The sequence below is a fragment of the Trachurus japonicus genome, chromosome 5, assembly GCF_045865225.1.
Source record: "Trachurus japonicus isolate A0001 chromosome 5, Traja_1.0".
In the NCBI taxonomy this organism is placed as follows: domain Eukaryota; kingdom Metazoa; phylum Chordata; class Actinopteri; order Carangiformes; family Carangidae; genus Trachurus; species Trachurus japonicus.
Window position 1 is genome coordinate 15,595,541 of NC_140911.1, and position 25,599 is coordinate 15,621,139.

The 25,599-nt window shown below is 41.7% G+C and overlaps 1 protein-coding gene and 1 pseudogene across 2 annotated transcripts in view; one reads left to right on the plus strand and one right to left on the minus strand.

Annotated features, from left to right (window-relative positions):
- The window catches only part of LOC146987367 (G2/M phase-specific E3 ubiquitin-protein ligase-like), an 11,907-nt pseudogene extending 9,486 nt beyond the window's left edge, over positions 1-2,421 (minus strand).
- A 1,556-nt stretch (positions 2,422-3,977) lies between these two features.
- Positions 3,978-25,599, plus strand: part of epha8 (eph receptor A8) — a 107,799-nt gene continuing 86,177 nt past the window's right edge. The window contains exon 1 of one of the 2 annotated variants that reach the window (XM_085776522.1): positions 3,978-4,390. In XM_085776522.1, coding sequence (XP_085632648.1) covers positions 4,303-4,390 — 88 coding nt within the window. In that variant the 5' untranslated portion in view covers positions 3,978-4,302. The remainder of the gene's footprint in view (positions 4,391-25,599) is intronic. The other variant, XM_085776523.1, reaches the window with a different exon arrangement.

Below are 25,599 nucleotides of genomic sequence, written 5' to 3' on the forward strand. Positions count from 1 at the left end.
GGGTTTCTGCAACAATTTTCAATGTGCGCACACACACACACACACACACACACACACAATCAAATTCCTTTGAAAGACTGTGTCCCGCCCCAAACATTGAATATCCCGCCTGCTCGATAACGCCCACTCAAATTTGTTTTCCTTACTTGTATAAATTTGTGCAGAAACTCGTGGAAGAAGGCGGGACAAACAGGACAAACGGCCATTTCTGAACACCTTTAAAAAAATAAAAAAGAGTTCAATTGGGTAACATTTTTCTGTTCAAGAAAAAAAAACAAAAAACTAACAAACATTTTTTTTTTTACAATCATTACGTTAATTGGCGATGATGAAGAGTTGTCAGGCGAAATTACAGCTCTCAGTGTCATTCTACGGCTTGTTGGTTTACAGTTGAAATTAATTTACCTAAAATGAATTCCCCAGCTTTGAAGTGACTCAACTACATTGAGGTGAAATGAACGGAGCTGAACTGATCAAAGAATTAAAGTGCGAGCGGTGACAGAGTCAGTGACTGTTCTCTGAGCAGCTCTGTCACCGCCGCGCTATATTTAGCCAACACACACCAACAAGCCCCACAACAGTAGGCGCGCGCTGACCCCCACCATCTGCTTGCTCTCTCGCACACACACACACACACACACGCGCGCTCGCATATAATACACACACAGGTACGGCCCCGTATAACTGACACACACCTGAAGGTTTCAACACCAACTGCTGTTCATATCCCCTCCAGGTAAGCCCATGCAGGTGGACTTGTTATCACAAGGTGGTCTTACTCACACACACATATACAGTGGGACTCCCCACTTTGTTGCCGTGGCGATACAATCGGTGCTAAATTTTCTCATTATGGTGGATGCATATACTGTATGAGTATACAACAACAAGGCTTCTGAAAGAGTCACTGTGAGAGCAGAGAGCTATGGGGAGCCATTTTAATGAGCTTGCCTCTGTCTGTATGTGTGTGTGTGTCTGTATGTGTGTGTGTGTGTGTGTGTGGAGGTTTAGTCTGAGTATATAATAGCACATCTATCACACATTGCTCTACCTCACACTGCTTCCATTATGGTAAAAGAACAAAATGACCCTACAATTTTGCTATTACTTCTCTTTGTGTCTATATTCATATTCTGAGCCGCTCTACTATTCTTATAATACCTGAGCCTCAAGACACACTCTTGGACTTTTTCATTTTCGATGTGGAAATATTGTCCCACCGCTGGCTGGGAAATAAGAGAGAGATTTAACTTTGCTACTTAAACTGAGACGTTACACTGATGTGTATCTGCGTAGAAAATCAATTACCAAAGATGTGAGAGGTGACTGAGACAGCAGCCGGTGTGAGTATACTCCGGCGATACACATCTATTTTCTGTTCCAATACAGCACGGTGAATGAGATCATGTTTGGCTGTAAAAAAACAGAACAAACATTTTGTGTCAAGCAAGTCGCACCAGGCGGCACATTTATGGAAAATCATTATTTTAATATTTCTTGAGTTAAATTGATAGAAAAATATAGATTTAATTTCTCTCTAGTTGAACTCTCATTTTGTCAGCCAGCGGCCTCCTACAAATCCCTCTGGTCACGCATCTACATCAGACATTGACAGGAATCAGTGATGTTATATTTTCAAGTGAAGATGGCTGTGTTTACGGGGTTCAGAGAGCGTTCTGTCCTCTGCTCTTAAAAGATTGGAGCGTTATAGGGTGAAGATGACAGTGTTGTTGTCCTCACAGGCGTGCAGCCTATTAGACAGGCAGACTGACAGTGCAGCCTAGTGGCAAAGCAATGGAGCCTCACACATGAACACACACACTGCAGAATGGGGACAAAAACAGACACACAGAGTAACCACGTCTGCTCGGATGCGATGCGTATCCGTCTGCGCTTCTGTGTGCTTGTGTTTACATGCGTGTCTCGCCTGCTCCACCCTTTTATCGGGACATTGCACGTAGGCACAAGGCTCCCCTATACATGCTGTGGAGGAAGCATTATCAATTCACACAGAAACCCCTGTGTCTCCAGGCCTGGTGGTGGTGAGGGTGGAGGGGGGTGGGAGGGGTTGGCAGGCATAGTGCCGCCTGAATTTGGCCTGGACATCCATCTCAACCCACTCTCCATCTCCTTCACTTAGTAGGCCAGCTGCATATACATGTATGTTAACACTCAATATTCATCGGACACATTTTTGTGTGTTGTAAGTTGCAATGTCGTTCTTTCTGTTACATGTGCGTGCGAGGCGAATGTACATAGTGGCGATGCAGCAGCGGCAGCAGCAGCAGCAGCAGCAGTGCCGTGATGGCAGTCGAGTGGTGACAGTCTTGCGTTGCCGTGTCCTGTGGATTTGAGGGCGTAAAGTTCAGTATGGAGACTCAGCACGGCAGCAGAGCTGGCAGACCCCTGAGCACGACTCATCCTGTCTACATCAGACCATAGTTACAAGTTCCCTCCGTGTGAGGAAAGTGAACTACAAACCACTATAGAGCATAGAAGAAAACATAGTGAGTTATTTATTTACCCTTCAGAATTATGAAATATCTTAAACTTCAAATGTCAATTAAAAACAATTCAAAATACTGCCATAATTATTTAAATGTTTAATTTATTATTATTTTATTACTGTTATTACTGCATTAAAAGACATAGTTGACCATACACAGTATAAAAAAAGACTATTATTTACCAGTAGTAATAGCAGTAGAATTTTTATCAATTAGTAGGATTTGTTATTTCAATTTAGTCATAACTGTAGTAGCAGCAAAAAATAAAATATGAATTTAAAGTTATTTTTATTATTGTGATAATGCTGAAGTAGGCTCATTTATCAGTCAAAGCATAAAATCAACACATTATATGAATATTGCATAAATAGTTAAGAGCAGTTTTACATTTGCTAATAGCATCATCAAGCAGAAATACCATTATTGCAATAGTTGTAGAAGTGGTAGTAGGAGTATATAGTAATTTGTCTGATGTTGGTTGGCATGGTGACCACTATTCTTATATTTCTGTTGAACTTGAAGTTTATTGTTGACTCTAGAAACTGCAAATGAGAAGAGTGGGGCAGCTGTTGTTGGGTGTTTATGGAGCGACTGATGTGTCATTGTGTTGTTATTATTAGTTTTACATCAGTTTAACATCAGTAAACATGAATCTCACCTCATGAATGCAAATGTGGCTCAACGCAGTTTTAGAGACGTGACACATGAGTAGAAATCTCATTTTCCATCAGCTGTGTGTGTATGAGTAATGATTTTACTTCAACACAGCTCAGGTCACTGCAGTCGGGTGTGAAGGAAGTTGTATCTGTGTGTGTGTGTGTCTGTGTGTGTGTGTGTGATAATCGTGCTGCAGTGTGACCAGATTGGGAGAAGCAATTGATTAGGACAGGTACTGTGATCTGGCACATTTGCAGAGTTCCCCACCATCACACTAATCAATACATGATCACAGTCCTTGAATAACAGACACACGGTCTCATACACAAACACGCACACACAAACAAACAAACAAACAAACACTGTGTGTGTAAGGTCATACTCTGCTGCACCTGGACATACTGTAGATAATAGCTTTATGATTCAATATAGCAGATCGATAAATGATCATTGAACTTGAGCCTCGCGGACAAGCTTCTGTTTTTACTTCATCCCATCAGTCAGATATTTGCCACTGGGTAGGTGAGTGTGTGTCTGTTTGTGCGTGGGAGAAGAGAGCCAATGACAAATGAGGGTAAATAACATAGAGTGTGGGCGGGGGGGGGGCTGCTCTTGACCCAGAGAGATAAACAGAAAGTGAGAGTTGGCCGGGCAGGTATAGTACAGGAGGGTGTGGCAACGGAGGGGAGCGTTAAGTGAGCAGAGCCAGCGTATCCTGCGCCCCGATTGGCTGCTCAGACTTTGACAGACGCGCCCGTCCCTCCCCCCCTCCCTCCCTCCCTCCCTCCCTCCGGCTGCCTGCTGAAAGTGTATGTATGTATGTGTGTGTGTGTGCGAGGGAGCCGGCAGACTGAAGCGAGCCACACAGAGGCAGGCAGGCAGGCTCTAACTCCAACCCAATGAGCTCGCAGCCCCTCACACTCACTCATACACACACACACACACACACACACATACTCCTCTCTCTTCTCCTCAGCGCCGGCTCTCGCTCTCGCTTCAACCCTGGGACACAGAGGAAGAAGAAGGAGAGGAGAGAGAGGCAGCGAGTGGCAGAGAGGGAGAGTGAGGGAGAGGGAGTCAGAGTGGAAAGAGGGAGAGAGAGGCAGAGGGAGACTGGTGGGGTGTCAGGGAGAACACCATGGCTTCAGATCCAGGGCTGACTGCGATGCTGCTATGGACTATATCACTACAGGCTCTGGGCACCACAGGAACTAACAGCAACGAAGGTAAGAGTGTGTGTGCGTGTGTGTGTGTGTGTGTGTGTGTGTGTGTGTGTTCATTTGAAAATTAAATAATGCATCTCTGGTTGCGGGGGACTGACTTCATACACACTCACACAAACAGTTGTAAAGACACACTCACAGACATACTAGACAGTGTGAGAGCAGTTTGTGTGTCATCATAACCTGGAGCAAGACATCAAAGTTTTTTGCTCCGCACAATATCTCTCAATGCAATCTGGGTAATAATGTCTATGTGCCTGTGCGTGTACGCGTGTGCGTGCGTGTGAACTTGTCTTGACATTGCTCATGTTTGCCAGGGTTGCGTGTCAGCAGCAGTGACAGCGCATGTGTCTGATGTGAGGTTTGGTAGTGACGTGAAAAGTGTGTGTGTTGGTGTGTGTGTGTGTGTGTGTGTGTGTGTGTGTTCGCTGTCTCCTCATATGTGATCCAAAGTAAACATCTTCATGGATTTCACTTGTGTATTTTCCGTTTGAGCCTCTTAAACTACATGCTCGAGTGTGTACGTGTGTGTGTGTGTGTGTGTTTCTGTACTCCCCTAAGCCCAGCTTGGGTTTGTTTACCTCCATCCTCCTTGTCCTTCATCTTTCCACCACGAGACGGAAAACTGTTGTTGTCACTTGTTCAACTAATGCCGCACGCACACACCAGAAAGTCCCCCAGCGCCTTCCTATATGTGTGTGTATATCTGCTTGTGTCTGTGTGACAGGGTTCTTGACATAGGTCTGCTCTCAGGAGGCTGAGTGACAGCAGCAATTCCACTGTAAGGGCCCTGTTCGCCCCGCACGGCAGAGACTCGGCTTTTACCACTGGTGGGGGGAAAAGGCAGCAGCAGAAGAAGAAGAGGAGGAGGAGGAGGAAGAGATAGTGGGAGAAAAAGAAGGAGATCAGTGCTTTGGTTCAGGTGGGATCGCCTCAGCAGTGGAGGAGAGGTTAGGGCAGCCACTTATCCTGTATTAAGCTCTGTAAAGTCAGGCTGCCTCGGGTCAGACAGAGCAAGAGGCATGGACCTCCATGCAGACAGACAGACCGACAGACAGACAGACGGCCTGTCCTCATTTGTTGCCATATTCATAACCCACCATTAGGTCCATATGATTTACATGTCACATTTTATTCGCTTGTCTGCCTGTTCCTGTAACTTCACTCATTGACTTCCATGTGAAGCTACCTCATCTCTTTTTTCTCCCTCTCATGTGTCTTAATTTGTCAAAATCATTCCGCTTTTCATTAACCAATGAATGATTCAGTGTAATTAGATAAATAAGGTGATAGACACACTTTATTTCTGTCCCGTCACCTGCAGCCGGCTCCATTAATTCCTTTATCCCGGTCACTGAATAAGCAACAACTTACTGTCTGGGTCTGGATGAAAAAACTCAAGAAGTTTGTTTCATCGTGCATCATTTATCCTCAGGTTTTTAAAAGTGCAACTGCTCCTGTAAGTTTGAGCCACTCGCCTCAAACTTAGCAGTTACACACACACTTCTACTGAAACTAGAACTCTGCAACAAAATATTATCTGCTATGCAAAAAATCAAAATCACTTAATTATTCATTTTAATTAATGCTGATTTTGTGCAATGTGCATTTTATATCCTGAAGGATACACTCTTAAGCTTTTACCTTAATTTGAAAAGGAACACACAACTGAGAGAGGGGTCTGACATGCAATAAATGGACAATGAGAAAATAAGTAAATGCCATAACCATAACACAGGGAAATCCCAAGTGTTTTTTTGTTTTGTTTTTTTTAATGTGAAAATGGTTTCTTAATATTAAGGCATTGTAGAATTTCCGGACTGGAAATCCCCTTCAAATATAATTTACACATGTTGTAATAAACAGTAAAATAAATGCATTTGAAAATCAGAGAAAAACTACTGAATGTGGAAAAATAGAATATTTATATTTTTGTTGAACTAATTCAAATGGCGCAATGCTCAAAGTATACAACAACATGTTTGAAAGTTGTGAGTAGAAATGTTTAATGGTTTTCTCAGTAAATGTATTTGTTCTGTCACAAGAAAAACTGAGCAGCTTTCAAAACTCATAATAAACTTCCCCAATTCCATCACTTAAGTTATTGTGGTTGAATCAGTTGGTTAGTATTCACACCAGTTCTTCCCATAAAGACCTTCTTGCTCCATTAAAAAAGAAGAAAAAAAAACTCAGTGAGATGTGAATATAAATGAGATTATGCTCCTATCCCATTCATTTATTTATCTAAATAAACAGAAACCATGTCAAGATCCTGTTGATCACTAACTACTATTTTCAGTTGACTAGGAGCAAAAAATTGTGATTAAACCCCGTGAAAATAGTTGATGTCAAAAAGATAATTGATCACGTTCAAAAATGATAGTAGTGGAAATTTAATTTCTCATCTTTGGCAGCAGCGCGACTCCAGGGCTATTACAAATATAACATGTACATGGATGAGATAACCTCTGGAATGAATGTGGAGCTGGAAATTAAATTGGCGGAAGAACAGGTAACGGTTCGCACAGACACGCGGAGCTCCACTTCACAACACATGCAAACACACACATACACGCACATACCATGACTGGGTGTTGTATGTATGTTCGATGTTGGAGCGGGAGCCGTAGACAGCCATTTTGTTCTTGTTCATTGTTCGTGTTTGCAGTCAGACACATCTTGTGCAGATACAGTACGTGTTTCTATACGGACACTACACTATTGACTGGCTACAGCAAGCTGGTGAATCATATATACGTATATATATATGTGTGTGTGTGTGTTTGAATCTCAAGTCGTTTTCACATCATAACTTACGTGTCCTTCAAATGCTGTCATTCGCTTGTGTTGGGGTGTTTGTGTGTGCACACTATATGAGTGTGTATGTGTGATAAGGAGGGTCACAGCTGGAGGAGCAAGGAAACAAAGGGAAAGCTTGTCTTAATATGTTGACGTCTCATAACATGTTTACGTGCTTCTTCTTCGGGAGATGTGAGATATTGAATCTTGCCTGACCTGAGAGACACAGCGATAATTATAGAATCAGCTTTTTATCAACCGAAACAGGAGGAATATGTGGAATGACGAGGACGGTAAAACCTCCTCTGCTCATCTTACCCACATGATTCATTTGCAGTTTTGTACCTTCTCACCTCATGTAAGGCTGAACTCTATAGGAGCTGAAATCCCAGAAGTGAAATGCTGCGACGTCAGTGGTAAAGTTGAGGTTGTGCGTATTCTTTCCATAGGTTAATAATAAAAACATGTCTGTTTTAGGCTTCATTCGTTTTTCACATAATCCAATAGATCTTTAAATATGTTTAGAGCAATAAAAAAAAAATCAACAAAACAACACATATTCCTTTAGTTTTTTTTTTAAAGAAAAAAAAAAAAACAGCAACAACTGGGGGCATCAATCCATAATATCTACACATAATGATACTATGATTCCTAAAAAGTTGTGGGAGGTTGGTTTGATGACTTTTGCTACTCAGTAGTATATTTATTTATATTTAATGTCTGTGTCGGATGTATGGCACCCCAAAAGACATTTGTAAAACAAATTATTTATTACCCACCAAAGATGCAAATACAATTAAGTTTGTTTTTTTGTTTTCTAATTTGTTATTGAGAAATATACTAACAGATTTTTAAATGAAGCTCTGCTTTTAGTGAAATGCTATTTTCGGTCATTTCTGTTTTTATACAATCCTTTGAGATGTTGTAGAGATTTTTTTTTTTTTTCCAAAACAACTTCATCCCAATTTCACCACCTTTCATCACAAAGTGTCTGCAACTCAAGGCGAACAGTTTTAAACCAGTTATATTGTTCAGTCTCACCTAACACAACCCGGTCATACAATGGGGGATGAAATAAAAAAGACATTTTGAATTAAAAACTGCTACAGTTAAATAATGAAATGGAATTAAATTATTTCATCAAATATTCTTTTCATCACCTTTATTTACTAATTTTGGTTGTTTTATTTGTCTCGTAATGTTTCAAGTTTTTGCTCTCCACAGTACTTTAATGCAGTTCAAGGGCAAAATTGAGAAGCTCACATTTTACATCTTGCTTCAAACAGTTTTCCGCACTGACAACAAAGAATCAATGAACATTACACACTCGTACTTGAAGAGAAACTTTCTTCTTGTGAAGTCTGGGGAAGCTCTAAACACCAAACATCACCGCAATACAGCAACAGTGAAAGTGCTTCAAACAGGAGCTGTTTGGTTCGCAAAACAATTCTGGGAGCTATCACTGTATCTCTGTTATTTGCTGGGATGAAAAAAAACTGCCACATTAAAGTTATTGGCCCACAACAGCGATCATCAGTATTTGAATCAGCCTTCAGAAAAACCACATAGGGAGCAACAAATGGAGACCGATCTCGCTGTATTTCCAGCAGCTCCTTCATTTGTTGTGGTTTTGTGTGTGTGTGTGTGTCTGAGTGAGTCATTTGCCTGTATGGAGGTGGTGGTTTCCCTGAGCAGCTCCTCCTGTCTGCGGGTCTACTGTCCCTGACTCAACTCCCGCACACACCGTTTCACATTTCCAGCGAGGATAGAGTGCGTTCCTTCAGGTTGTTGTTAGTACTGCGGAACATGAAAAGACTCATGCAGAGAGCAGGACTCGCTGCTAATGAGCAAACTGTAGGTGGATGACTATTACCACATACCTCTGCTGCAGGAGGACCAACAGGAGAGAGAGAGAGAGACGGAGGAAGGGAACAATGAATAACAGGAGAGATTTTCTTCCTCTTTTCTTTTACATTATTTTACCATTTGAGCACTTAATTTTGGAAGCTTCAAATTCACAGGGAGGACAGGAAACGAAGTTGAAAAGAGCCAGACTGCACAGAAATGCAGTTTGTCCTCTTTGTGCGGTAAAAGGCAAGACAATTTCAGTTGAAAAAAAAAAAAGGGAAAAGAAAAAAGCAAAGCGAGGCTTTTGATTGTGATCACTGCTCCAATTGGCTCAGACACTATTTGTATTGATCCCTCCCCAGTCAATAAAGTAACCACTGCATGTTAAGTATCATCACATGAGAATTTGTCATAATTAATAGCTCGGAGGGGAAACCTTTCTGCAACAGATTACCGAGAGAGAAGGAAAAAAAAAAACATATTTAAGCTGTTGTACAAAGCGCAGAAGTTGCTGCAGTGTGTGTTGCTCAAGGACACTTTAGCAGCTTTGCTGACGAGGAGAGATGTTTTTCTTCGCAGTGTCTCATATTTCAGCTCCTAACACCTTTCGCTGCCGCTTGCTCCCACCTCCTTGCCGCACACATTGGCCAAACCGTATCCTGTAAGCTTCGCGCATCAAAAATAGATCACCCGCCTCATCAATCAGTCTGTCAGTGTGTTTCTTTTGCTTCTTTTGTTTGTTTTGCTCAGTCGCTTACAGCTGTCAGTTCCCAGTCAATAATGGATAGAGAGGCATTAGGAGACACAGCAGGATCTAGGGAACATCTATCGGGTTTTGCTCTGTCCTACTGATGCTTTATATTAATTACTCAAGATTTCACCTTGAAACATTAAAGAAAGGCAACATTAGCTGTGTGGAATATCAAGTGCATGTAATCGACTTCCCTGTATCACTTTAAAAGCAAAACTTCAAACCATTCATGTCTGTAATTGCTAACATTGTCTGGTCCCTTGTTTCATGACCCTTTCTCACCTCCTGCCCAGCAGTACCGATTTCAAGAGTCGTCTTAAAGGCGGGAGAGTGAGTGTGAGTGTGTGAGTGTGTGTGTGTGTGTGTGTTAGCAGCGTTGTGGGAGCGCATTAAAAAAGCAGAGAGGGCGTGAACCTTTCCTCTCCCTCCCTGTCTGCTGGTTTGTCTTAACACAGGTTGCTATCGGCTGACCGGCTGCTCCCCCTTTTCTCCCTAAGGCACCGGTCTTTATTGAGACATCAGCCTTGTTAGCCAGCTGTCGACAGGAATATAGGAGCTACCAGATCAATACGGCTGGGTCTGCCAATCCTCCTGAGCTGCAGCCAGAAACGAGCAAGGCCTCACAAAGCATGGGCCTCTCTTGAGCCCTTTCCACCCATTAGCAGGACCTGATGCTGGGCTGGCCAGAGTTCAGCCACCCCTGGGCCGACTCGGCTATGCTCAGTGATTGCAGCTATATTGCTGGGTAATTTATGTTTCTGTGCTCTGCAAGGATGTGGGGTAGAAGATCCGTCGCTGAAATAGCTGAGGATAAGGCAAAGAGTGAGAGACGGGGAGAGAATGTTGCAGGCGATGCTTGACAGCTCTGTAATGGGATGGTGTTGTGGTTGTGTTCGCACATCCCTCCTGGAGAGAGATCTCTATGATGTTCCCTTCATGGGGACTGATGAATGACGGAGATCTGGTGCTGCAGCAACAGCCTCCTCTCCTCTGTTATAGACAGACAGAGGAACACAGCGTGTGTTAGAAACAAAAGAGAGACTGTGTGATGGAGGGATGCGCCGAGAGAAGAAGGAGCAGAGGAGAGAAGCGAGAGTGTGAGGCGGTCACGGCGCGAGAACAAAGTGAGACGGAGAGAGGGAAAGAGGGGGAGGCAGCTGTCTCAAATGCGTCTCTTCAACTTCCATCGGTGGGTGTCTTTATCAACACCAGCGGAGAGCGTCAAGCTGATAATTTGCCGCTCTCAATTCCCTTCAATCCATTAAAGGATTTAAATGTTCATTAAGTTTAATAGAAGCCCAGCGAAGGTCTAATATGCTCTGATAAACGCTGGCAAACCTGCCAACCTGTTCCAATTGCTGCTGCAACAAAGAGCCGTCCAACTAATAAGGTCAAACTCAAAGTTTGTGCTCGGCTCACTTTGTGAAGAGCGTTTTCCTCTGAGTCACGGCGGCGCCAACACCAACAAGCTGAGAGTGTGAATTCATCAACAAGTCCTCTAAACTAAATGTCTGAGCAGGTAATGCTTGTCATTACCTTCCACAATAACGTTTATGTGTTTTTTTTTTCTGCTGTGCCAATCTCAGCGGTATAATGTCATTTCTGTCTGTTCAGATGGTTTTTTCATCTGCCAATTGAAGGTACCTCCAGAGAAGAGTGGTCATGGCTAAATGAGACAAACTGTAGGCGGAGGGTTGCATTTAAACTTGGATCTCTTGGTCTCTAAGCAGTATCAGTAATGGGGTCTTGATTTCTACAGTCTGTACCCTCAATCCCCTGTTTCTAATATGCAACAATTTCTTGCATATCTGCAAATCTGCAGTGCCAACATTGTGCATTTTTATATTATTGTAGTGATTTTTTTCTATGTACATGTATTTTTCATCTGCTGAAATTCATCACTTTTATTTCTGCCCACAACACTATTGGGAGTTTAATTTAGGTTCACACTCATATTTTGCCTGTAAGCAGCTATCTGCTCAGACACAATACGCAATTCTTTTTTTTTTTTTTTTTGAAAGACCTGATTTCGTTGCTCGTATCATGGTCACTATAAATGAATGAGAACATTTCAATAATTATTAAATTACTCTTAATAGTAAAGAGGCTGTGTGATAACCATGAAAAATATTGGTTGTTTCCTGCTTGCCACAGTCAGACAGAAATTCAGATTTTCATAAATATAAGTGGACGGCAAATGTGGTAGTTTTCTACTCTGGTTGACCCCAAAAGTTTCATACTACAAGCTGCGATGCTTTCGCACGTGCACTACATACAGTAGCCGGGGTTCAAACCTCCAACTCTCTGATGGTTGGGTAACCCACTCTACCTCCTGAACCACAATCTGCAATTTGAGCACAGTTGTTTCCCTTGTTGTATAGATACTTTAAATGACAGAATTACATATTGGTTAGCTACAGGATTACCAATTGTTTGCCTGTGATACTTGTTTTGGACATTTAACAAACACTGTTGCTTCAGCCAGTCAATGAAAGAGTAGATGTGATTTGGTAAGACATGTAACTGCAGATAAAACAGCCTGAGCATGATTCATGCATACTGCTTGTGTGCTAGCAAAATGTCAACAGTGGTGTTGGCCCTCGGTGAAACAGCTTTTCTCTGCCACTGCCGCTCAGTCGGTGTCTTTGTTGGCCCTACACTAACCTCACCGAGAGGTTAAGAGGTTCTCCTCCTGCTCTGAGAGAAGAGGTCCTTGTCAGGTGAAACCAGACACGAGCTGTTTCAGGTATTTTTAACACCTGATGCTGTCATTACTCTGGTGCGGACAGACTAGATTTTAAACAATGTGCAGGAGTTGAGATTCCCACTGTAATCGTGGTATAGGTGAGCTGGATGTTCATGTATGATGCAGTGGATCTCAAACCGACCGTGATGTGGGCTGATGGATCTCTCCCTCAGCCTGTTTCCATAAGGAAATAATGTGCTTTACACTCAGTAATCAGTCCATATATCACAGGCCTGATGTAATTAATATGTGGCGGGGAGGGGCTGCAGGGCAGATAACTCATCTCTCATCTGATGAAAATCCAGACACATGTGCGTACACAATACACAAAAAAAATGCACGCAAGCACACAGCAACAGCATGTATATATTATGCTTGCTCTCTCTCTCTGTCTCTCTCTCTCTCTGTCTCACACACAGACACACACACACACAAGTTCCACCTAAGTGAGTTATGTGTGTGGCTATGATATTAATGTCTGGTGTATGTGAAGCATTAGTCTAAAGGGAAGACAAGCGTTTACAATGTCTAACTTGCACACAGATAATGGTGAAAAAAGACAAAAGGAGGAGAAGGGGAGGAAGTGAATAAATGAAATGAAGGGTATTTTGGAAAAAGGTTTGTAAAAGTCTATTTCAATGTCTTGCATCAGCGCCTAGCCTGTGAGTTACCTCCTGCTGAAGTAACCACAGCATTTAGTGTTAAAAAAGTGTGTGTGTGTGCTTGCATGTGTGTGTGTGAGGGGGTGTAGTTAAAAACACCCTCTCCTTGGTTGGAGGACAGGACTGTTTGTGTGGTAAATGGAGCCTAACAAGAACCTTTGCCCGTCCTGACCCGCTGACTTTTACACTGTACTATCAACATTTTACGGCAAATTCATCATCATCTCAAGACATATTCAGAGCACAGGCCAAGACAAGGAGAGCATTTCTATATACTTCAGCGATAAAATGTCTTAGAGTCAAAACACCTGACAGAGGTTAGAAAAGTTGGCTGTCAAAGAAGGAGACACTAATCTCCCGACTGCTGAACCACTGGGCCATATTTATTGTATTTACCACTTGTAAAAATATTAAACACCTCTACCTGTGTGTTTTATCACTGTGTGAATTTGTGCATGAATGCCTTACTACTTTACGAGATCCAGTCAAAATATGCACAGCACATTTAAATACAGTACATGGTTGCCCATGAAGTTGGAATATAATTTACCTATTCTCATGAAATGACTGTGACAATGTGTACATATTTATTCTTGATAGAAAAAGTGTATATCTAATCAAAACTCTGATCAATCTCTTCCAAACGTATCACTGTGAAAATTAAACCATAATTAACCCTAATAATAGGAATAAAAAGAGGAATGTGTCTAAAAACAATTATTCCAATTTTATCGGTAACCGTGTATATTTTGGATGACTGTAGAAAGTTGCTGGGAAAAAAACCCCTAAATGAATAGATATTACCCAAACTGCACTGGTTGAGCCTGGAAAGAAAGAGGACACAAGAAGATCTTAAAGACATCTGTTCCAGTGGCCTTTAATGGGACGATTCAGCAGCAGCTAACCCACAAACACAGCCAAACAGGGAGTCCAAAAGCTCCTTCACTCCCCTCTCTGTTCTCTGTCATCTTCTGTCTTCTGTTCATAACCAGCGCTTTTAAATGCATGAAGCTAAATTCATTCATTTACTCCCACTTGAACTAGATTAACAACAAAGCCTGTGTATCCCTTAAAGGCTCCAGAGCTGAGACAGTGCTGGTGACTCCTCTTTGCTGTGATGACAGTTGGCTCAGTGCTGCAACTTTCCACACCCCGACACATCACTCTGTGTGGAAAACAAACACATTAATACAGCAGCATGTCATCACATTAGGTGTTGGAACGTTTTATCTTGGATAGTGAGTCATGCATCTCACTTCTTCTTGCTGATATTTCCATCTTTAGGCTATTTTAGTTGTTGCTAATAACGCTGAAAGTCAGTGTGCTGTTTGGGGTGTCGCTGCATGGACAGCTGGTGACTGTGTGACGGCGCTCATTCAAGCGTACAGCATCAGGACTTTGCCCTGACTGAGCCTGACACACACACACACACACACACACACACTCTCTCTCTCTCTCTCTCTCTCTCTCAAGATCATGTAGGTTTACAGGCGTGTATAGGAACATTTACTAAGAGTGTATAGGGACATGACACTGTGCGTCATGCTAACATTTTCTGTTAGCTCAAGTGATCCTTGTTCAAAAAGATGAAATGTGAGCAGCTGTTGGCGGTGATCGGAGGTGGACAAAGTACACGTCTCCGTAAACTGAGTCAGCTCAAATATTAATTCACTACAAGAAAAAGGTTGTCACTTAAGGTATGTCAATCCATAACAAGATATATTTTTGCTTTTATGAACCAAAAACCATCTCAATGTAGTTCAACATCTCGGGCTTGTCTCTGGAGCTCTGCAGGTCGGTGAGTTTTCTGACAGAAGGAATAAAGATATAAAATTCAAAGGAAATGCCAAACCAAATCCTGTAATGTTGGATGTTGGGATACAGGTGAAGCAGTGATGACTTTGGTGTGACATCACAAAGTTACAGAAATCCTGACGGCTTGTTTCAAGGCTGAGTTTATGAAAACGGGCTGTGCGTGCGTTTCTCTGTGGGCTGAGGCTTTGATAATTTCACAGGATTAATACAGAGCAAGATCTGATTATAATCAAATAAGACATTAACATTTACCTTTGTACTGTAAGGGACTTTTAACAGACAGAGGGGAGAAACTTGATGGAGCACGTTGCCACCAGTCCACATTCTGTACTTGTTTGCTGTCTCTTTAATTGTGCACTAAAAGATCACATCCATGGCAGAGACTAGAGTATCAAAATGGATGGGTGGTGGTTAGCAAGAGGGAGAGTAAAAAAAAAAGAAAGAGAGTCAATCGAGAGACAGATGGTGAATTGATCTGTCAAACAAAAAAGAAAATGAGCTTCCCCTGCTTTCAACCCAGTCCTGATTGTTTGATTGTTATCATCAAAATAGAGAGTGATATGAAAACATATTATTTGGCCTGTGTATTGTTATGGGGTTAGATGTTGACGGTCTGAGATCAATTGTATTTCTTTTTTTCTTATGTTACTGTCAGGGAGGTAAGAAACTGTTGTTTTAAAGACGTCCATGCAACACACATATTTAATATGTTACTGGAACTTCTTCATGACATCATTACCCCGTATGGTAGAGAACAGTACAGTATATGGCCCACTTTAACATGTTTTTCAGCTTTAGATATTCCAGATTCCTTTCTCTTTTAAGCACGCACACTCCAGAGCTGAGATATTGATGCAACCGCGGCACGTTAGACACACAGACTGACAGTAATTATCAGCATTCATCATTAACCGTAAGCCAGGAATGATAAGAGCTCTTTATGTAAAATGTCAGCCCAGTGAAATGATGAAAATGATTAAAGGGCATCAGTGTGAAATAGAGACATACATGCTGCAGCGGGGCTGAAACGAGCTGACAGCGCGGGGGCCTACGGGTGGAGCAGAGACTGGGAAAATAAATAAAGAATAAAAGTAATTTTATTTATTAAAGAGGAAGGCAGAGAGTGAGAACTGGGCTGGTATAGAAACATCACAAAAATCTCTGGGCTACAAGTCGAGTCTGTATTGATAAAATATCACTGTCGTCTTGACTCCGCTATTCTCTCTGCTCCAGTTCAGCACAGCTAACCTCTGCGTGAACTCTCTCGACCATAAATCAATAAGTTGAGGCATACTGTGTTAGTTTTGGCACTGGCAGGACATGTTAAAAGTCCGGGGCTCTGTTCCGTTCAGCAAGTGTTGCAGACAACGTCAGCCCAGATCTCTGCGGACGCTATCGGCTGCAGGTATCATGCTGTCATCTGCTTTTAGCCTCTTCTGTCTCTCTTCTTCTTGATTTCAACGCCCTTTCTTCGTTCTTACCCCCCACCCCTCCCACCCCCCTCCCTTTCTTTCCTCACCTCTCCTCTCCTCTTTACCTGCTCTATAAATAGCTCTGCATGCCTCTCCTCCACTACGTCTATACCCCTCTCGAATCTTTCCCAGGGGAAGCCAGGCAGGCCTGGGCAGCAGTATGGCCTGCTATTCACTCCTCTCCCTTGGGAGAAGGATGAGCCTCGCTGGCCCTGAGCATCTTCCACCCTTCATCATGCAGCAAACACGATGCCTTGCAGGGATATACAAAGCAGAGCCTCATGCCCCAGCCTGGGAGCACCTGCTAAAATAAGATATGAGGAATTGTTCCGGGGTGCGCTGGCCGGCGTCAACTGAATCATCTCATCACCACTCCGGCAGAGGAGCCGACACTCTACTGCCCGCTCTTTCTCAATCTTGTGATTTTGGGGAGGAGTAAAATAGGGTTTGTTTATTTATTTATTTTTCTTAGAAAAAGCGCTGTCTCTAGTGCATTTTGTGCTGATATCATAGAAAAAGTTTCACAGTGCACAGTACCTTGCTTCATTTCCATAACAATTTTGGATGCTCCGGCAGTGATGATGTGTGCTGTTGTGCCTCTTGTGTAAAAATACTTGTAGGTTACAGAAACAGCGGATCCATGTGTGTGTGCAATGGGATGGACCATTTTTGGATTTTCTGCGTATTTTGTTCTCCCATTTAGAACTGGGGCATTGAGCCTTTTATGCATGAATCCCTGACTGAATCATATTTCATGTCATGTGCTTATTAATCAATAAATGAAACATGGATGTCCACAAATGTAGTTGTATTTGCTGAAAAACTGAAGAAAAGGTTCAAATGCCTGATTAGATAATATCTTGAATATCATTTTGTACACTTTTAGTGCATTTTGTTGGTCAATGACAAATTGTAATTGTAAAAAAAGTTTTTTATATCTCCTCTCTGAGGCAGTGCATCCAGGTTTGCCATGTTAGGAGCTTGATGACTGTTTTATCTTGACAACACAAGGTTACAAAAGCCCTGACAGCTCGTCTCAAGGCTCAATTTCATCTAACATTTTCACAGTATTAGTCTAGCGAGAACCAAAAGCTGCTTGTTAGACAAAAAAGAAGTAGAAATTTCACTTTCTACACAATATAGGACCTTTAGAAGGACAAAAAGTTAAGTGAGTTTGACATTGATACGTCAGTGAAATTAAAATTCTGTGCTGTGCTTGTTGTCTCCTGTAACATTGATCTGGCAAAATCAACAAATCAAAAATGCATGAGACAGGTAACGATTTCATCAAAAAAGTATCAAGCATGTGACAGAGTCCCATTACTCTAGGATAATGCTAGAAACTGTTTAGTTCGCCTCACAAATCAAGTCTTCAGTGCCAGCTCTGTTTGCTGGTGTCCCGAGGGACCCTGCTGTGCTGCATGGTGCCCAGTTGCAGCCTGTGTAGTCCTTTTTCTGTGTTTATTTATATTTTAATGGTGTTAAATGTCAAAGTCCTTTTTTTGTGTGGCATTTTTTTTTTTTTTTACAATTATCCCAAAGAAACTGGACACAATGACTGGCTCATACATTTGTTCATTTTCAAGTCTTTCATTTGAGAATGTGTCCACGGCTGATTGTGTATATTTTCACATTTGCCTCATAATGGACATCTGTGGACCAAACATGTTCAGTCATGTTCTATTTTTCCTATTTTTGCTCCAACCACTTACAGTACAACAATTAGTAGAGAGGAGACTCTGAACCTCTCCTCTGATTGGCTGAGTGATTTATCAATGAAACCTGCAAGGACAGATGTTGAGACAAGGAAGAGTGAGTGCAAGGCTGAGAGTGATGACTGTTGTGTTGTGACATCACAAAGTTAAAGAAGTCCTGATGGCTTGTTTTAGGGCTCAGCACTTTGATACTTTAACAGTATTAAAGGGACAGGTCACTCAAAATTGAAATTTCACTCATTATCTACTCACCCTCATGTCGACTAAGGGCTGGGAGAAGTTTCAGAGTTATCCGTGCCTTCTCTGAGTTACAGCGGGGCTCCGTGCAGCACTGCATGTCCATATGACGGTTGCAAATGGATACCACTTTTCTTCGTAACAAAAAGACACACCAAAAAACATCCAAATACCTCCATAGTGCTCGTATGTAATGTCCATCTTGTATTGAAGCCCCAAAATGCAAAATTGTTCTGAAAAAAATTAAATAAGTCTATATTTCAAGCTTGTTTGCAGCGGAAGCTCCTCTTCCTGGTCCGTCCAAATCTCGCGAGATTTGCGCCGGCGTCAGTGCGATTACTGAGGCCGGCCAAATCGGCCAAAGAGTGTGTTTGGTTTTCAACGTAAAATTTTCATCAGTAATTTTGTGAATTAGAAAATGTATGTAGGATGGAATGAAAATAATCAACTGCATTAGCACTAAGGGACAGCACCTTGTTGCTTTCTACCACTGATAAAAACATTTTCTCAGCTGAAAGTCAGTGGAATAAAATGAACGCTCTTACTCTTAACAGGCAATTTTCAATTTGTCTTTGATCACACATAAACATAAACATATGCCAGTGTCGCAATTTTGCATCTTCTTTCATCATATCATCGCTACACTTAAATGAAAACTATAAAAATCACTTAACGTAAAAGCTACTTGGTTCTCTCATACGAGCCAAACAGCGTGTCTGTGTCTTTGTCTGTCTGAGCTTGTGGCTGGTTAGTGTTGTTTGCACTTGTTGGCTTTGTTTACCGCTATAAACCTCCAAAATACCATTCCCTACTCTCACCACAAACAGAGCAGGGTTCAGGGGGAGAAGATGAAAAGTAGAAAACAAAGTGTTTTTTGGGTGATGTCTGCATCAGAGTGTCATAGAAAGTCTCTCAGCAGTCCTCTCTCTCTCCATCCGTTCTCTGCACCAAGGACAAAATGCTTACACCACAATGGAGACACAGGGAGAAAAGAAGGGCCTCTGGGGAGATAAACTTCAGGGAGAGTTTGGAGAGAGATGAGAGGAGAAGGTAGAGGAGGAGGAGGAGGAGGGAGGAGGAAGGTGAGTGTGGGTGTTGAGGTAATGAGATGAAGCTTTAATGATCCCTGTGGGGAAAATAGGCCACTGCTACAACAAACACTAAGAGAGAGAAAAAGGAAAAAAGGGGGAAGGAAAGAGCGTCACATCAAAGATTAAAAGACATTCCTATATATCTGTAAGAACACCACCACTGACAAACCCATAGTTGGAGATCAATTGATTCTGGATGAATATGTATGGGAAGATGGCATCAACAGCATCTGAGACAACATCGATACAGCCGACGCTGTATGTGACATAAACAGAAGACATGACAATTTGTACTGCCTTAGTTCAGAAAATTTGGATTGCATGCTAACAGGATTTCTGTAACTCTGTGATGTCACAACAAAACTCTCAGCCACGCCCTGCCCACCGTCCAACCCTTCAGGATTTACTTCATTCCCCCCAAAACCCTGAAAGGATACGCATTATGACTAATGAATGAATGGATGAGTGACAATGATCATTCCATTACCCTAACCACGAGTTTACTGTCATCAAGATGACAAAGGTTCCCTTAGCAAGTGTCATTTCAGAGGGCATGGGCAAGCTTTTAATTTGAAGAACTTGTTTCTGGTTCCCTGTAACAGCCAAAAGACACAAAGGTCAGTTGAGCTAAGTTTAAAGTCTTAATTGGCTGCAGGTATGAGTGTGAGTGTGAGACACTGGTGACCTCTTGTCATCAGTGCCTTGGTCATTACTTGGTCTGCCAAGTGCTAGTACCATCATCAGCACAAGCAGGGAAAGAAAAGAGATTAAGTCAGCTGATTGACCTTTTTAGGTGATTACCAATAATCATGGTGTGTGTTTTCCTTTGGGAGCAGGTGTTACCGGCTACAAAACAACAGATCTCTCATGCTTATAGTTGATCAAAATTGGACTTCTCTTATGGGTAACCACTGTTTTGATAATTAATGATAAACTGGGATTGGCTTCACTCCGTCATGATGATCTGAAGTAGTAATGTATATGGCTAACAGATGGATGAATGGAGATTTTGTTGTGAAGGGGTTACACCATCAGTTCTAAGTGGTGACATGAGGCTTGAATAACAAAAAAGGTAGTTTTACATGATTATTTTTAATCCATAAGAACATCCCCCACTATTCTACAAGCACTATAAATAAATTGATTATTAACTCATTCCCTGTCCCAGTGTGCCGCCTTGATACAATGCCAGTCGCTCGGACATGGCTGGCAGGTGGAGCACTTATTATAACCAATTCATTTTATCTTAGCCTCCTCATTTAGCCCAGTTTAACAACGGACTACATGTTTTGTTGTGGTGATCATGTTGTTGTTGATCAGCCATTTTTTACTTAACATTCTCCTCGTCTGCCAAGAGACAAAAACTTTTGACACAGCTGGTTGCAGGAAAATCTTCATGTCTGTAACCTGCACCGCTGCTGCTTCCTATTGATCATCTCTCACTGCCAGAACCACAGGAACAGGGTAACAGAATACAGAAACTTGATGGTGTTTTGTCATACTGAGATTAGTGATGAGCTGAGGTGAATGGATGTTTAAGAGCTCTCTCTCACACACACACACACACACACACACACACACACACACACACACACACACGCTGTATGTGACTCTGAATGATCATCACTGATGAGAAGGTAGTGATCTGTGACAGAAGGGAGCAGCAGTGAAGTTAACTCTACACTTAAGGGAGGAGTGACACTTAATGAACTGTTTTACTTTCCTGAAGAAGTTTGCATCCAAAATCTGCACTGGGTTCAGCAGTTTTAATTTAATTAAGTTACACAAAGTCAGCATATAGTTTTACAATACATAATAATGGAGTTGTGAGCAGATATTACAACATTATATGTTACAAAGCGTCTATTTTGAGTTATACCTCGTACCTTCTTCAGTGGACACAGGATTTTCTTAGAGAAAATGTTTAGGAATGAATAAAAAAAATGTTCATTAAAATTAGATAAATTAAGAAACCTTATAAGAGGTACTGTTTGCTCAAACCATTTAACATCATATCTACACTTCCATGTTTTTATTTTAAATACAGTTACAGCGTTTTCATATTTAGTATTTCTCAACAGGGAAATAATCCAAAACTTTTGTCTTTACTCCCATTCTTCACGAGTCGTAATAAGACCTCTAACTCTAACCTCTAACACACACACACACACACACACACACACACACACACACACACACACACACACACACACAGACCAAAAAACAATTGTAGCCCAAGTCACACAGTTCAGTAACTAACAAATGTCTTTCTTCAAAATGAAGCTGTACATTTTAAAGTGGCCTTTTAGAATCACACACCTGTGCTCTGATAATGCCTGTGGCATAGAAATGTATTTTATTTTCATAAGAATGTAAGTAATAACTACAGTGCTGCAATAATATTATATATAATATATTATGATTGTGTCAAACCTATTGATCACAGTTCTTTTCTTAAAAAATGTATGCCATTTTTTTTGTTTTGTATGGTTTTGTTCAGGGGTTATTTTACACCCTACAATGTGTACATGATGTTTGCTAGCAGACTTTTCCTCAGGTCAATGTCTGTGCATTGCTGTAGGTTCTTAGCTGTCAATCAACAGATCATTGTCATTCACTGACAGGATGTAAAAAAAAAAAAAATAATAATAATAATAATAATGATAATAATAGAGGGCACCTTTAATAGAGAGGACAATTAGTTCCATCCCACATCCACAGTATCTTGTACTGAAATTTTAAATTACCAGTTAAATAGATTAACTGTGTCGGTTTTTAATGAAAATACTTTGGTAAGATCTCGCTCATTCAGTCAGAAAAAAATAATTTTCATATTTTAAACGTGCATGGTGACAGTAAGTGCCACAAAAGTGAAAATCATACATCTTAAATATTGTCATGCAGCACAGTCGTACTTTTCCTACTTGATGGTTTCGATCTGAGGATGCTTGAAGAGACCTGCTTTAAGCCCCCACCGTGCCTGTGCACTTGAGTGTCCTTGTGTGCTGCAATAACATGATCCACTACCTCCGTGCTCCTTTCTCTTCTATTTGCTCACGGGCACCAAATTAACAATTTGTGAATCAAAGCAGCCATTGAACATCGTTAATTCTATTCCACCTTTCATTTCACATGCCTAATTTAGTTCAGCACACCTCCATCACTAGTAATTCTTGGCGTTACTGTTACAAAAAAAAGAAGAAAAAAAGGGGGGGGGGGCACTGGTGATGAAAACAATTATTTCAAGTCATTTTGTATTGGTGTGTTGCTCCCTTCAACCAGCAAAGGCTGAGAACATTTCTTTCTCTCTCTCTCTTTTTTTTTTTTGAGAGGTAGTAATTTATGTGGACTTGCTCTAGTAATTGGAGAGTGGGGAATTGGTGTTACAACTGTGGAGCAAATGCAAAACAAAACTAGAAAGGATGGAAAATGCGTGTGTGTGCGAGCGAGAAAGAGGGTTTGGTGTTTTGGTGAAGCTCCTCTCATCTCTGTGAAGGCTTTTATCATTTCCTCTGGTCGCAGCGCTGATGAGGAGCTTTACGGGCGGAGAGAGAGAGAGACGAGAAGAAGAAGCAGCTTGTTAGAGAAGGGAGGTGTTGATGAGATAATTACACCACTGTCATAGTCCCTGTCTAGCCCAAGAGCCATGCCATCATTGTGTCTACTTGTGTGTGAGAGTGCGTGCGTGCGTGCGTGCGTGTGTGTATACAGTATATGTCAGCTGCCTGTGTCTGTACATGTCTGTTTGTCAGAATAACATCCTTTTTCAGAAAACGGTGGAATGCACATTTATGATTGCCCTCACATGTCTGCTGTCTGCGTGTATGTATATGCTCCATACCATATGTGTGTGTTGGTGAGTGTGTGTTTAGGCACTTGGTGTAGAATAATGGCTGCACTTTTCCCTTTGAAATGTATGGCCGTGTCTTTTCAGGTGGAAATGAGGTTTTAAAGCATCTCCTCTATTCTGCCGTGCACTTCCCCCTTTTTTCTCTGTGTGTGTGTTTTATTTTTTAAAGGCGACATTGTTGTTGTCGGGTGTATGGAGTCACTGCAGGCGCTGCAGACAAACTCCACTTCCTCCTAGACAGACCATAATTCTTCTGTGTTGACTTCAGACACACACGCTCTCTCTTTCAGCCCGCCATGACCGCTGCTGCCGGAGAAAGAGAGTGTGTTTGTTTGTGTGTGTGTATGTGTGCGCGCGTCACTGCATTTCAAAAGCATTGGCGGGCCTGGCTTATTTGATACATGCCCGAGACATGAATGCTAGGCCGCAGGCATCCACACACACCCCCTAACCTACTGGCCAGATTGAGTTGCGGGGCAATGTGGGGGCGGAGTGGCGGGGGGGAAGTAATGGCAGAGGAAAGTTGACCACCGCCCTGGGAAATATGTGGCATGTCTCTGAGCGAGTGAAAACAAGCTCTCAAGTTGGCGGACAGCTTTTTCATTTGGCGCTCTCCACGATGTGGAGGAGTGCAGGGTAGAGAGGGTGAGAGAGGAATTGGTGGAGGTGGTGGCGTGGGGACGGGGAGGGCTGGTATTGGTGCTTTGTGTTTCTGTTATGAACAGAATGCTGTGAAATGGGAGCAAACTCAATTTCAAGCCCAGAGTCCTCAAGGAGAAACACTTGCCTCCACCCGCCTCCACCTCCAAATGAAGACTTTAACCTCTTCATTGCTGCAGAGTTCAGATATTTGTCTTTTAAGCTTCTACTCATCAAGGTGCCCTGAATGTCAAACCGCTTTTTCATCTATGACCTCAGGTCATAACAAGCAATGTAATATAACGTATATGTCCTGATATCAAGGCTTACTATAAGGGCACATACAGTAGGCTACATACAGATATATACGTATATTGTTTGACTTGTTAATTTATTCTACCAGGCAATTTTAACATGTTCTCCAGCTCACATGAAGTTAACCTGGATTATTTATTGTTTTTTTCAATCCTTATTTTTCATGTCTTTTTATTTGTTAATACAATTTGGTAAATACAACATTCATTTCACACATTATTTTATTCCAGGTCAAGAAAATTAAAGTGCAAGAAGCTCATCAAAATAACAGAAAAATTATGTCTCACTGCCTTTGGACTTAGACTTGTGTAATTCCAACATATATTAACATGATTTAGGGTGGATGTAGACAATATACTGATATAGCTACAATACATATAAACAGACATAACTGTATGGACTATAGACATAGTAAATGCAAGTATGAGTTTTCCCACTTTTTAAATACAGATGTCAAAAGTTTAAATACACTTGCAGGGGGAGATGTGTTTTTGAACTGTTTCTATTTACAACATTGAATGTGCAAATTCATATATGTACATAACATTTTCATGTAGAAAAACCTTAAGATTAAGTTTAGGAAATTGGCTGCAAAAACAAAAGCTGTGTGAGGAAGGTGGAGCTGGGATAAGGAAAGAAAGAAAACTTTTTTTTTTCCTGCTGCCCCTGTCATATTAAACTAAAAACGTGTCATCCCACTAAACCCTTTTCTCTTGTATACAAATCATAATTCAGACAACTAGAGCAAATGAGATAAATGACTCCCACAACCTTCAAAGACGGGGATTTCTCATTTGAGAGGAAATTATATTAACACCACAGGGAACGGCTTGTGAATCATCACTTGGTCCAGTGTGGCGATAACACACCACCTCACATGTTGGAGGGGTTATATTTGTCTTCTTTTTTTTTTGGTCCTTTAATAATAACAGTATAGCAGAACAAAATTCCCCCGGTACGTTGAAGAATTATTAAATCCACTTGCACCACTACACTGCTTTCATTATGTCACTTTAGTGTGCTGATGAAGAGCACTCAGAGGAGTGTAATTGGCGGCATCCATTTGTGACCTTGGCTATAGTGCGAGGGGGCCACCGCATCATCAATACGAGACGACGGGATGTCGGTGGCCTGAGGGAGGGAGAGGCGGAGAGAAGGCTGGTAGATGGGGGAGGGATGGATGGAGGGATGAGAGGATGGTGGCACTGCCATCTGTCTGTGTGTTCTGACCCACTGCTCTCCTCAGCGGCCCAGTGCCCAAATTAGGAGAAG